A 12,615-nucleotide genomic window follows, 5' to 3' on the forward strand; every position below is an offset into this window, starting at 1 on the left:
ACTGGATTAACTGTGTAGCCACAAGTACTTAAAAAAAGGTTCTCTATTTCCCACTAAGGACAGTTCCATTAAGATAAATCAAAGTGAGCACTTTTGAAAACTTGAAGACACAAGTATAATAATCCAAAATTTTATGGGGTTTTCTACATCTTTACCATGACAGTTTTACGATAGCTACAGCTCAGAATCAGGAAAATAAGCATGCATACATACTACAATACAATACCTTTCAATTTAATCGCCACATCAATATAGGATTGCAGAAATGCCATGGATACTGCTTGCCCTACATTAAAATAAAAAATTCAACAGATATTACATGTGTATCTCCAAAGCATCCATACTTGCGCGTAACAAATGGATTTATTGGGTTTCCCAAAATTGTTATTTCTTGATAAGAAATATCCTAGTATACTGTCCTCAATGTAGTCTAAACACTTATGAAGGTTTCCAAATACAACTGATTTTGTGCATTCATACTGCAAGGAATATAGCTGAATGGCTATTGTTTGAAGATAAAAGCAATATACTTACTATAAATCTATAAGAACTGTTAATATATTAAAAATCATTAGCTTGATTCACAATTTTCCAAAATTAATTAACATCTAGTTTAATTAATTACCTTTAATTTGTAAATCAGATACATATATACATATATATAAATCAGCCATACAACCCAAGAATCAGTTAGAAGTAAATGCTTCAATGTGTGCAGTCTACTGGAGACATGAAAGCTATGTCATTTTATAACATGCAATATACAGAATGCAAAAATAAAATCTATGTACTTTTAAATGTCCTGAAATATAATATAGATAGTTTCCTCTATAGGCTCAAACTCACAACCAGCATAGAAGAGCACTAAGCTGTCAGAAGCCATTACTGTCACATTAAATGTCTCTTCTGTTAGTTCCACTGTCAGTTCCAGAGGTAATTGTCTCTTCCTATCTCTGTAAACAGTTTCTGCCACTTCATCATCTTCAACATCTAAAATGTATGAAAAGAAATTATTTTAAATATAGATGTATAATTAAAAACATTTAAGCTCTTCTTAAAATATAAGCAAGCATATGAAAATTTGGTACTTTGTACACTTTTGAATTTATACTATCTTACTAGTTAAAAATTCATATTTGGAAAACTTTCAAGTCATCTGGCTTCCTACAAATGACTCTGAGATGCTTCCTAACCCAGAAATTGTGAAGTTGTAGTCAATTCCAGAATTATTAAAATTTATTCTACAAATAATATAAATAGTGCTATTTTGTTTGTGATAAAAATATTCATTTATAATCCAAAAATGTGCTACCATACATATTTGACAGTGTTTGTTTTGCCTCTACTATACACCAAGCAGTATGGTAGACACCAGGGAAAGTGATAAACAAAACAGATGTAGTCTCTGACCACAAGGAGCTTCTATCTATGGAAAAGTCAGACAAACTAATCATTGAGTAAATATGTAATTATAAATTGTGTCAGGTTATGAAGAAAGGTAGTGGATACAGTAAGAGATTATAACATAGAGATTTAGATTGGGAAACCCAAAATCTGCCACGTAGAGAATGAAGAGAAGAATTTTTTAGAGAATAACAAAGAATAACATGTGTAAAAGCTCATAGACATAAAAGAATTTAGCATATGTGAGGTACTGAGAGAAGGCAAATTCGACTAAAACAAGATAGGACTGAAGGAATACATGGCATGAGAAAACTCTAGGCTAGGTAGTGGTTAGATCATAAGAAGCTATGTGAGCTAAGAATTTCAGATTTTATCCTAAATGCATCAAGTTATGGGTGGATTCTGAATATGTAAAAATCTTTCATTAATTTAGATAGAGCAATCAATAGGATCCATCCATCCATCCATCCATGTAGTAAAAACACATTCTGAATCCATAACTATTCTATTGGAAGTCTGTATAGATTAAATAACAAAGTATCTAAGTTGATTAAATAGACAATTAAAACTTCTTAGAAGAGTTGATACTGGCTGAATATTAAAAGAAAAATAAAACTCAGGCAGAAAGGGAAGCAGTGGAGGCACACAGAGCCAGGGGAACAGCATGTGCAAAGCACAGAAGCATAAAAATGCATGACAGAATTGGAAATTCAAACACTGACTGGATATCTGATGATATTAAGAATTACTGAGTTCCTACTTCCGCTTCATTCTTCTCTTTCCTGTTAGCGCGAGCGGCGGGAGACAAGGGTTATGAACGCCAAGTTTCCCGATTTCATTGTATAGACAGACAGCTCTACAGTAAAGATGGTCAATGTACCTAAAACCCAAAGAACTTTCTGTAAGAAGTGTGGCAAGCATCAACCTCACAAAGTGACCCAGTATAAGAAGGGCAAGGATTCCCTGTATGCCCAGGGAAAGAGGCGCTATGATCGGAAGCAGAGTGGCTATGGTGGGCAGACAAAGCCAGTTTTCCAGAAGAAGGCTAAAACCACAAAGAAGATTGTGCTAAGGCTGGAATGTGCTGAGCCTAACTGCAGATCCAAGAGGATGCTGGCTGTTAAGAGATGCAAGCATTTTGAACTGGGAGGAGATAAGAAAAGAAAAGGCCAAGTGATCCAGTTCTAAAGTTCGGGACTCTTTTTGTCCTTTAATTTTGAGGAGAAAATGTTGAAGCTATAGAAAAATTACCTGTAGGGAAATAAATACAATGATATTAAAAAAAAAAAAAAAAAAGAGGCCGGGCGCGGTGGCTCACGCCTGTAATCCTAGCACTCTGGGAGGCCGAGGTGGGCGGATCCTTTGAGCTCAGGAGTTCGAGACCAGCCTGAGCAAGAGCGAGACCCCATCTCTACTAAAAATAGAAAGAAATTATATGGACAGCTAAAAATATATATAGAAAAAATTAGCCGGGCATGGTGGTGCATGCCTGTAGTCCCAACTACTCGGGAGGCTGAGACAGGAGGATCCCTTGAGCTCAGGAGTTTGAGGTTGCTGTGAGCTGATGCCACGGCACTCACTCTAGCCTGGGCAACAAAGTGAGACTCTGTCTCAAAAAAAAAAAAAAAAAAAGAATTAATTTTAGATGCAATAATAGTATCAATTATGTTAACTTTTTAAAGAATCCTTATATTTCTGAAATACATAGGAAATATTTATGGATGGAATTATGTTTGGAATTTGCTACAAAATAATAAGGAACGGAAAGTGATTAAAGCAGGATAAGGAATGGGTTGATAGTGGTTGGGGCCAAGTAATGGATACCAGGAGGTTTGTTCTAGTATCCTGTCTACTCTATGGTATGTTCATAATTCTCTGTAACACCACATTAAAAAGAAGGGAAGGGAGAAGGGGAAGAAGACAATGCATCCAGAGAACTAAAGTATTATTTTACATATTTCTAATACAGTCGTGCTGCATTAGAATGTTTTCAGTCAATGACAGACTGCATATTACGACCATGGCCCCATGATTATAATGGAACTGAAAAATTCCCATCACCTAGTGATGTGATAGCTGTCTTTCCCTGCCCCCACCACCACCAGTCCTTCAGCCTCTACACATTTGTCCCCATCATCACACTGCAAGATGAGGTCATTTAGCACGGGCATATTTGTTCATTCCCTGAAAACACTGAAGTGTTAGAATCTTTTTATGGTACAGGACCTGGAGATACTTTCCTTGCCAAGAATAGAAACATCCAAAATTCTCCTTCTCCTCCCCCAATCCCAGACACAAATCATGTCAGCCCTGTAAGGCATTGTCTGCTCTTGACCCTTTGGCCCATCTTTTTTTTTTTTTTTTTTTGAGACAGAGTCTCACTCTGTTGCCCAGGCTAGAGTGAGTGCCGTGGCGTCAGCCTAGCTCACAGCAACCTCAAACTCCTGGGCTCAAGGGATCCTCCTGCCTCAGCCTCCCGAGTAGCTGGGACTACAGGCATGTGCCACCATGCCTGGCTAATTTTTTCTATATGTATTTTTAGCTGTCCCTATAATTTCTTTCTATTTTTAGTAGAGATGGGGTCTCGCTCTTGCTCAGGCTGGTCTCGAACTCCTGAGCTCAAACGATCCGCCCACCTCAGCCTCCCAGAGTGCTAGGATTACAGGTGTGAGCCACCACGCCCGCCTGGCCCATCTTTTTATTTTTAAAATTTTCCTGTATTAATGATGTCCTGTTTTGGGGGAGGGAGAGGTGAGGTGACAGCTAAGTTTAGGCTGGTGGAGGTGGTGAGCTCTTCTTCTCAACAGCTGTCTTAATGTCATAGTACAACACATTACTTATGTGTTTGTAGTAATGCTGGTGGTAAATAAACCTATGCTGCCAGTCATATAAAAGTATAACATGTACAGTTAGGTACAGTACATAATACTTTATAATAATAAACGACTGTGTTACTGGTTTATGTATTTACTATACTATTATCATTATTTTATAGGGTATTCCCTCTACTTATTAAAAAAAATTTTAACTGAACAAGGGCCTCAGGCAGGTCCTTCAGGAGGTATTATAGAAGAAGACATTATTAGCATTGGAGATGACAGTTCCATGCATGTTATTGTCCCTGAAGAGCTTCCCGAGGGACAAGATGTGGAAGTGGAAGACAGTGATATGTATGTTCCTGACCCTGTGTAGGCCTAGGCTAATGTGTGTGTTTGTGTTTAGTTTTTAACAAAAAGTTTAAAAAGTAAACAAAAAATTAAAAATAGAAAAAAGCACATAGAATAAGGATATAAAGAAAAATTTCTGTACAGCTGTGCAATGTGTTTGTGTTTTAAACTAAGTGTTATAAGAGTCAAAACATTTGAAAAAATTAAAAAGCTTTTAAAGTAAAAAAGTTACAGCAAGCTAAAACTGGTTGTTGAAAAAAATATTTTGTAATAAACTTAGTACAGCCTAAGTGTATAATGTGTATAAAGCCTACAGTAGTGTACAGTAATATCCTAGGCCATCACACTCACCACTCACTCACTGACTCACCCAAAACAACTTCCAGTCCTACAAGCTCCATTCATGGTAAGTGCCCTATTATAGGTGTGTGATTTTTTTTTATCTGTTATACCTCATTTTTACTATACTTTTTCCTATGTTCAGATGTGTTTAGATACACAAATACTTACCATTGTGCTACAATTGCCTACAGTATTCAGGACGGTAACATGCTGTGCAGGTTTGTAGCCTAGAAGCCATATGCTATACCACCTAGGTTTGTGTGAGTACACTCTATAATGTTCACAACAAAGACAAAATTGCCTAATGATGTATTTCTCAGAATGTATCCCCATCATTAAGCGATGCATGCCTGTACTATGAAATAAAGTTCCAGATCTGGATTTCAGTACCATCTCAGCCATTCTTAACTCTACGATTCTAAGTCAATCACAACTCTCTGGGCCTCTATGTCCAACTCTGTGAAACAAATGAGTTGCACTATAATAAGGTACTTTTAAACACCACATTCCATGACACTAAAAAGTTACACCCTCAATTCCAGAATTAGTAAAGGCCTATTTTCTTTTTTACTGTATGGCTTTTTTCTTCTTATTCACCTATTTTCATTTTCCTGCCATCTTTTCTTCCCAGTTCATCCCTTCTTATTTTGTTCTAACACTTCCTTTCTCTCCCTCCTATACTCTATAATAAGCTACCCTCACTTGTAATTTACTCCCCCCTCAGCTCTACCTTTCACCTATTCATCGATACATACACACTATTTTCAGTCATACATGTTTCTTTTCCTTTCTTTTTTTCATGTTTACAGAACCCAGTCTTTTTCGTTCTGATTCATGCTTTGCCCCATTTCCTTTGGGGAACACCTGCCCCTGATTTCCACTCTCAGATGGTAACAGATTTTTTGCTAACCCTTTTCTAGTTTTCCCATGTAATGGAAATGATACAAAGGGAGTGGGGGAGAATTATATATATGGGCATGACATCCTACAATATTCTGGGTCAATATGGATTACAAACAATAGGAAGTTAAATATGAAAAACAAATAAAAAAAGGCAATGCTGCAAAAGAAATACTAGAAACAGGCTGGAGAGAGAAGGCAGCACCAGAGGGCAAACTAAGGCCACAGAGTCAGGAAGCAATGTGGGAGATGTGGCCATAAGGGGATCTTGAAACGGGCAACTCCAGCTTAGGCCAGGAAATCTCATTAAACTGAGACTGAGACAAGTTCCCTAACTCTGAAGGTTCAAACATATGAACCATAATAGGAATAAAGCGTGGAGCAAGAGACCAGAACACAGGTCTGCCTATGTAATGACAATGTTATGAAGAACTCTGGAGAGGAATACAGACAGTCCTAATCTCTACATATCAAAAGAACTAGATCTCAGCTCAAAACAAGAAACTGGTCACTAGTGACGGTTAAAGCTCTTATTTAAGTTTATAATATAGACTTTGGTCATAATAATGAACGGGTCTCATGAAAAGAATATGTAAATTGCTTCCTTCGTGAAGGTCATGTTGGTACTATATAAAACATTCAAATATTTACTAAATGGGATACAAAAATTAAAAAGGCATAATCCTTGATTTAGGGGTATTTATAGACTAGTGGAGAAGAGAGAAAAGTAAATGAGCAATTACAGATAGGATTAATGTTATGAAAGAAATATCAGGAATAATAACGATAATAAATAAGAGTCCATGTCACAATGCTTTAGTCCAGGCTCCACCACATGCCACTTGTGTGACCTTCAGCAGATCACTTAACTCTGCAGAAATGCAGACTCTTCATCTGTAAAATGAAGGTTACATCAGCTCCCTTGGAAGATAACAATCAAAGTAAATAATGTGTGAAGAAAAAGCCTTGAAAACTATAGAATACTTCATAAATGTAAGCAATAAGAGCAATACTAAAAGAACAGAAATAACTTTTAAAAAGCAGTATTAAAACATTATTGAAATTTACTCCCCATACAATTAACAATCAGACTTATTTACAACTACCAATACGACAATATTTATTAGAATTTCATTTCCTGCTAGGAATAATAAAAATGAACTATAATATTGTGGCTTCTAGGTAGAGTTTTTAAACATGGACTAGTCCAGAAAGGCTGAAAGAATTTTGATTTGGAGGATAAAGGCACAGATGTGGAACTTTGAAGCCCGATACGTAACAGTGAAAGTTATCACTAAACAAAATATAGCATCCTTACATCTCTTCAACAAATCAAACTTGATAAAATGTGACTCAAAATAAATTTCTCCAGGTTTCTTCACATAGTCTTCAATGTGAATATATTCTATGAGAAAGTTAACTCATTGGAAATTTCACTGACTCAATGGGTGCTGGGTGGGAAGGGAGAGGGGAGCATTACAACACATTACCCATATCTGGATCTTCCATGTCATCATCTTCATCTTCTTGTATTTCTTCAATGTGCATATTATTTTCCACATGGGATATTATTGATTCAACATCATGTAACACCAAAAATTCCAATGGTACTCCCTAGAAATACATTAATTTTTTTAAAAATGACTAAAATATAGCAAAGCATTTTTTTCTCTCCCAGAAATAGGGTCTCACTGTGTCACCCACACTGGAGGGCAGTGGTGTGATCATAGCTCATTGCAGCTTCAAACTCCTGGGCTCAAGCCATCCTCCCCCCTTAGGCTTCCAAGTAGCTGGGACTACAGGCATGAGTCACCATGTTCAGCTATTTTTTTTATTTTTAACTTTTTAGAGATGGGGTCTTGCTGTGTTACCCAGGCTGGTCTTGAACTCCTGGCCTCAGGTGATCCTCCTGCGTTGGCCCACCAAAATGCTGGGATTGCATGTATGAGCCACTGTGCCCAGCCACAATACATTTTAATATAAAAATATGTTTTTACTTGTTTAACACTAAACCTTTGCACTTCAGTTTTAAAATTAAAACAAAAAAAAAATTTAAGTCCACAATTACTAAGAAATGGAAAGCACTCAAAACATACTTTATATAAAGACAGTGTGCACTACTGAAAAAGATGGCAAACAAAGAGGAAATAAAAGTCTCACCTGCTTCTTGTCACAACTACTTTATACTAAAGTCTGTGAAACATTTCACATACAAAAGCATATCCTATCTCTATACAGGACGGAAATATATACAATTTTATTGCAACTAGAGCCAACCAAAATTGATTATTTTGATATTCCACAGATATATTCAAAACAGTATTTCATCTAAATTAATTCCACTAAAAAGTTCAGTTTCCTCTTGAGCCATAAACAATAAATTACTATCTGGCTCCCAGGTATCTTAAGAATACCAAATTCTTACACTGAAATTATTCCATTAAGATTTCTTTCACTAAACATGAAATTTTAGGCCAGTACAATATTTTAGCAAATTATCCCTGACTGTAACAATACACTGGAATAAAGCTATAACATAGCCTCAAGTATGTTTATTCTCAGATGTCACATATCTTTATCTTTTTAAAATTATATTCAAAAAAAGCAATTTTTGACTCCTGTAGAAATATAAAATGAAGTTAAAAGGTAGAGGAATCAAAATCAATTACACTGAATTTGATCCAAAGTCTCACAGAAGTTTTTGTAGTGAACTTAATTGAAGTATAACATTCACATAGAACACAGAAAAGAAAAAAAATTTTAAGGGTATAATTTGATGAATTATCACAGAACGGACACACCTATATAACCAGCACACAGATTAAGGTACAGAACATTGCCAGCACACCCAGAGGCAATATTCTTGCCTCTCCCTGTCATTACCCTCCCCCAAAGTCATCACTATTCTGACTTTCATCACTGCTATGATTTGAATATTTGTGCCCTGTCCCTCCAATTCATATGTTGAACCTAATCCTCAGTGTGATGGTATCAGGAGGTGGGGCCTTTGGAAGGTGCTTAGGTCATAAGGGCAGAGCCCTCAAGAATGGAATTAGTGCCATTATAAAAGAGGTCCCAGAGAACTAGCTTGTCCTTTCTACCATATGAGGGCACAGTAAGGAGGCTTCTATGAACCAGGAAATGGGCTCTCATTAGACACTGAATCTGCCAGCACATTATCTTGGAATTCCCAGCTCCCAGAACTTTGAGAAATAAATTTATGTAGTTTATAAACCATCAAGATTATGGTATTTTGTTATAGCAGTCCAAATGAACTAAGATAATCACTTTCTATGAATTTTGCCAGTTTTTAAATTTATATAATGGAACTATACAATTTATACTCTTTTTGTGACTGCTTATTTTGTTCAACATTGTGAGGTTTTATCCATGTTAACATAAAAATGCAGGTTATTCTTTTTTAATGCTGTTAAGTATTCATTATGTTAGTATACTGTATTTATTTAATCATTCTACTGCTCATCAACATGTAGTCCAGTTTGGGACTATCATAAATAATACTGCTATGAAGATTATACAATAATATTTTCTTTTGGTATACATTTGTATGCACTTATATTGGGCATATACTAGGAATGGATCGCTGGTTCGTGTGAAATACATAGCTTCAGCTTTAGTAATACTACCAAATATTTTTCCAGTTCTCACTGTACCACTTTTTACTCCTACCAGCAATATACAAAAGTTCTTGGAACCCCACATCTTTGTCAACAATTGGTATTATTACTTTCTAAAACTTTAGCTATTCTTGTGGGTGAATATTGGTATCTCTTGTGATATTATTTTCATTTCTATCTATAGTGTCCTTGCTAATTAGAAAGGGGGAAATGCATCTTATAATTAGTTGTCTCTACCTTAATTCAGTGATCAAACATGGTAATACTGAGAAAAAAAAGACACCATGCACTTTAGGAGAAGATGAACTATAATGAAGTCTGCACTATGAAGTATTCTTATCCAAAACGTTTAATGGAACTAATTGACCTTAAATCTAACTTCCAGTTTATAGAAAACATAAGGGAACAAGGCAGACAAAAGCTAAAGGAAACAATTCCAGAATATGGAAAAACTAGCCCATGTATCTAAAAAGTCATTCCCACGGGGAAAAAAGGGAAGGGTGATCGAAGATATTAAGAGAGCTAGGAAACCTACCAAATGCACTTTATAATTCTTTACTGGATTTTGATTCCCAAAAACTATCGAGAGAAAATAATTTTAAGATGAAAAAATTTGAATATGGACTAACTTTGTGATTAGCCTATGATATTAATATTAAAAAATTATTGTTAATTTTGTTAGGTATGATCATTGAAACTGTGATTATATATATATGTGAGAATAACAATAGTTTTTAGAGATGTGTGCTAATTTTTATGGGTAAAATACCAAGATATCTCTAACATTCTGGAAACGCTTCAGAAAAAAATAATAGATGAAACAAATATGACAAAATGTTAAGTGCTGAATCTAGGTAGTAGGTATATTGTTCATTCTGTTTTTCAATGTGTTTGTTTTTTTTAATATAAAAAATGTTTAAGAAAGGATTAAAAAGGGCTTTAAAAATTTCTATACTAAGAATGATTCTAGGCATTACACTGCTCCTCATAATACTATCCTATTAGGCAAAGGCTCACTCCTCTCCTCAGGGCCCCTGCACTTGTGTTCTCTCTGCCTAGAATACTCTTTCCCCACATGGCCACAGGCTCACTCCTTTGCTTTATTCTCACTTCTTTTTAGTGAGGTTTTCCATGAGCACCCTCTCACCTTACCTCAATTTGTTTTTCTCCATTGCCCTTAACACCGTCTGACATTTTAGCTATGCTTGTTTTTATGTCTCCTGTCACACTTGGTTTGGTTTATGGCTATATCCTCAAAGCCTAGGATTGTGCCTGAAAAACCGCAGGTACGTAATAAGTATTTATTGCATAAAAGAATACTAGTTATTATTTATTAGCACTTACAGTGTGTTGGGCCCAGTGCTAATTAAGCACTTTACATTATTTCATTCAACATACTGACCCAAGAACCCTTTAAAGTAGATATTTTTTATAATGGAAAAAATGGAGACATACAAAGGTCAAGTAATTTGCCCAGAATTACAGAGTAGGATTTGAACTAGGCAGCACGATTCTATAGCATAAATTCTTTTTTTTTTTTTTTTTTCCAGACAGAGTCTTACTCCATCGCCCTGGGTAGAGTACAGTGGTGTCATCATAGTTCACTGCAACCTCAAACTCCTGGGCTCAGGCAATCCTCCTGCCTCAGCCTCCTGAGTAGCTGGGACTATAAGCACATGCCACTGAGCCCAGCTAATTTTTCCATTTTTAGTAGAGACAGGGTCTTGCTCTTGCTCAGGCTGGTCTTGAACTCCTGAGCTCAAACAATCCTCCCACTTTGGCCTCCTAGAGTGCTAAAATTACAGGCATGAGCCACCATGCCAGGCCTATAGCATAAATTCTTAATACTATACTGCTAATCACCGCCATAGAGAAAAAAATACCTAGATAATACAATGTTAACAGAAATGTTTTATAACTCTTACAATATATTATAAAGGCTTTTAATATAGCAATAAAAGTATATGATACTATCTGTGTAACAGTTTTAGTACTTAGGGACTCTCAAACCCTTTGCCTGGAAGGGCACAAGAAAGGGAGACAGAAAGGATGATTATACAAACCCAGGGTCAACATTATTGCACTGATGAAGAGGTAAAAAAAAAATTTACATTGAATTTAATAAACTTATAGAGAAGCTTATTCTATCATTTACAAAAAAACCTCTTTACAGAGATAGCTATCTAACAGATAACCTATCTTACTTCACACTATATAAAATTATTTTAATATATTTTAACAATTTATCAAAACTGGGAAACAACATGAACTTTTAATTCTTTTACAAAACCTATTTCCCGGTAACAAATAATTTCTTATTTAAGGTTCCTTATCTACTAGCAAAAAATGGCTTCAGAAGATTCTACATGTACTCCTTCCATTATCTGGCAATATGCAGAGCATACCTACCCGCATACTATCACATATTTGAACAATACTATAGTTTTCATGTGTCTTATAAAATTTACTGTAAGTTAGAAGGGGAAGTTTTATGAATATTTCATAAATGAGGAAACTGAGCCTTGGGGAGAAGTTAATTCATTTATCTAGTCCCAGGCCAGGTGCAGCGGCTCACACCTGTAATCCTAGCACTCTGGGAAGCTGAGGCAGGAGGATTCCTTGAGCTCAAGAGTTGGAGACTAGCTTGAGCAAGAATGAGACCCCATATCTACCAAAAAAGAAACCAGCTGGGCATTGCAACACATACCTGTAGTCCCAGCTACCCGGGAGGCTCAAGCAGAAGGATCGCTTGAGCCCAGGAGTTGGAGGTTGCAGTGAGCTACAATGATGCCACTGTACTCCACCCAGGGCAACAGAGGGAGATTCTGTCTCAACAAAAACAAACACGGCAAAAATATATATCAAAAAGAAAATCTAGTCCCAGAACCATAAGGAACAAAATCCAAGTTTTCCAACTCTTTTATTATTTATTTAATTTTATTTAGAGATGGGGTCTTACTTTGTCACCCAGGCTGGGGTGCAGTGGCGCAATCACAGCTCATTGTAACCTCGAACTCCAGGGCTGAAGTGATCCTCCTGCCTCAGCCTCCTAAGTAGGTAGGACTACAGGTGCACCACCACACCCAGCTTTTTAAAAAAATTTTTTGTAGAGACGAAGTCTCACTATACTGCCTGGGCTGCAAGTTTTCTAACTCTTAACCCAA

At 36.1% G+C, this 12,615-nt stretch overlaps 2 protein-coding genes across 2 annotated transcripts in view; one reads left to right on the top strand and one right to left on the bottom strand.

Annotated features, from left to right (window-relative positions):
* The window catches only part of TXNDC16 (thioredoxin domain containing 16), a 70,880-nt gene that overhangs the window by 27,320 nt on the left and 30,945 nt on the right, over positions 1–12,615 (bottom strand). Inside the window, exons 11-13 of the mRNA XM_069464896.1 lie at positions 7,304–7,427; positions 847–990; positions 227–286 (exon numbers count right to left, since the gene is read on the bottom strand). Coding sequence (XP_069320997.1) covers positions 227–286; positions 847–990; positions 7,304–7,427 — 328 coding nt within the window. The remainder of the gene's footprint in view (positions 1–226; positions 287–846; positions 991–7,303; positions 7,428–12,615) is intronic.
* LOC138379970 (large ribosomal subunit protein eL42-like) lies at positions 2,200–2,654 on the top strand. Its single transcript, XM_069464895.1, has one exon. It carries the CDS (start codon positions 2,272–2,274, stop codon positions 2,590–2,592), a length of 321 nt encoding a protein of 106 aa, XP_069320996.1. The 5' UTR covers positions 2,200–2,271; the 3' UTR covers positions 2,593–2,654.

Source organism: Eulemur rufifrons, chromosome 2 (assembly GCF_041146395.1).
Source record: "Eulemur rufifrons isolate Redbay chromosome 2, OSU_ERuf_1, whole genome shotgun sequence".
NCBI lineage: Eukaryota > Metazoa > Chordata > Mammalia > Primates > Lemuridae > Eulemur > Eulemur rufifrons.

Bases quoted from the DNA above. Each gene is read 5' to 3' on its own strand.
- LOC138379970 (XM_069464895.1), top strand. From the start codon at position 2,272: ATGGTCAATGTACCTAAAACCCAAAGAACTTTCTGTAAGAAGTGTGGC.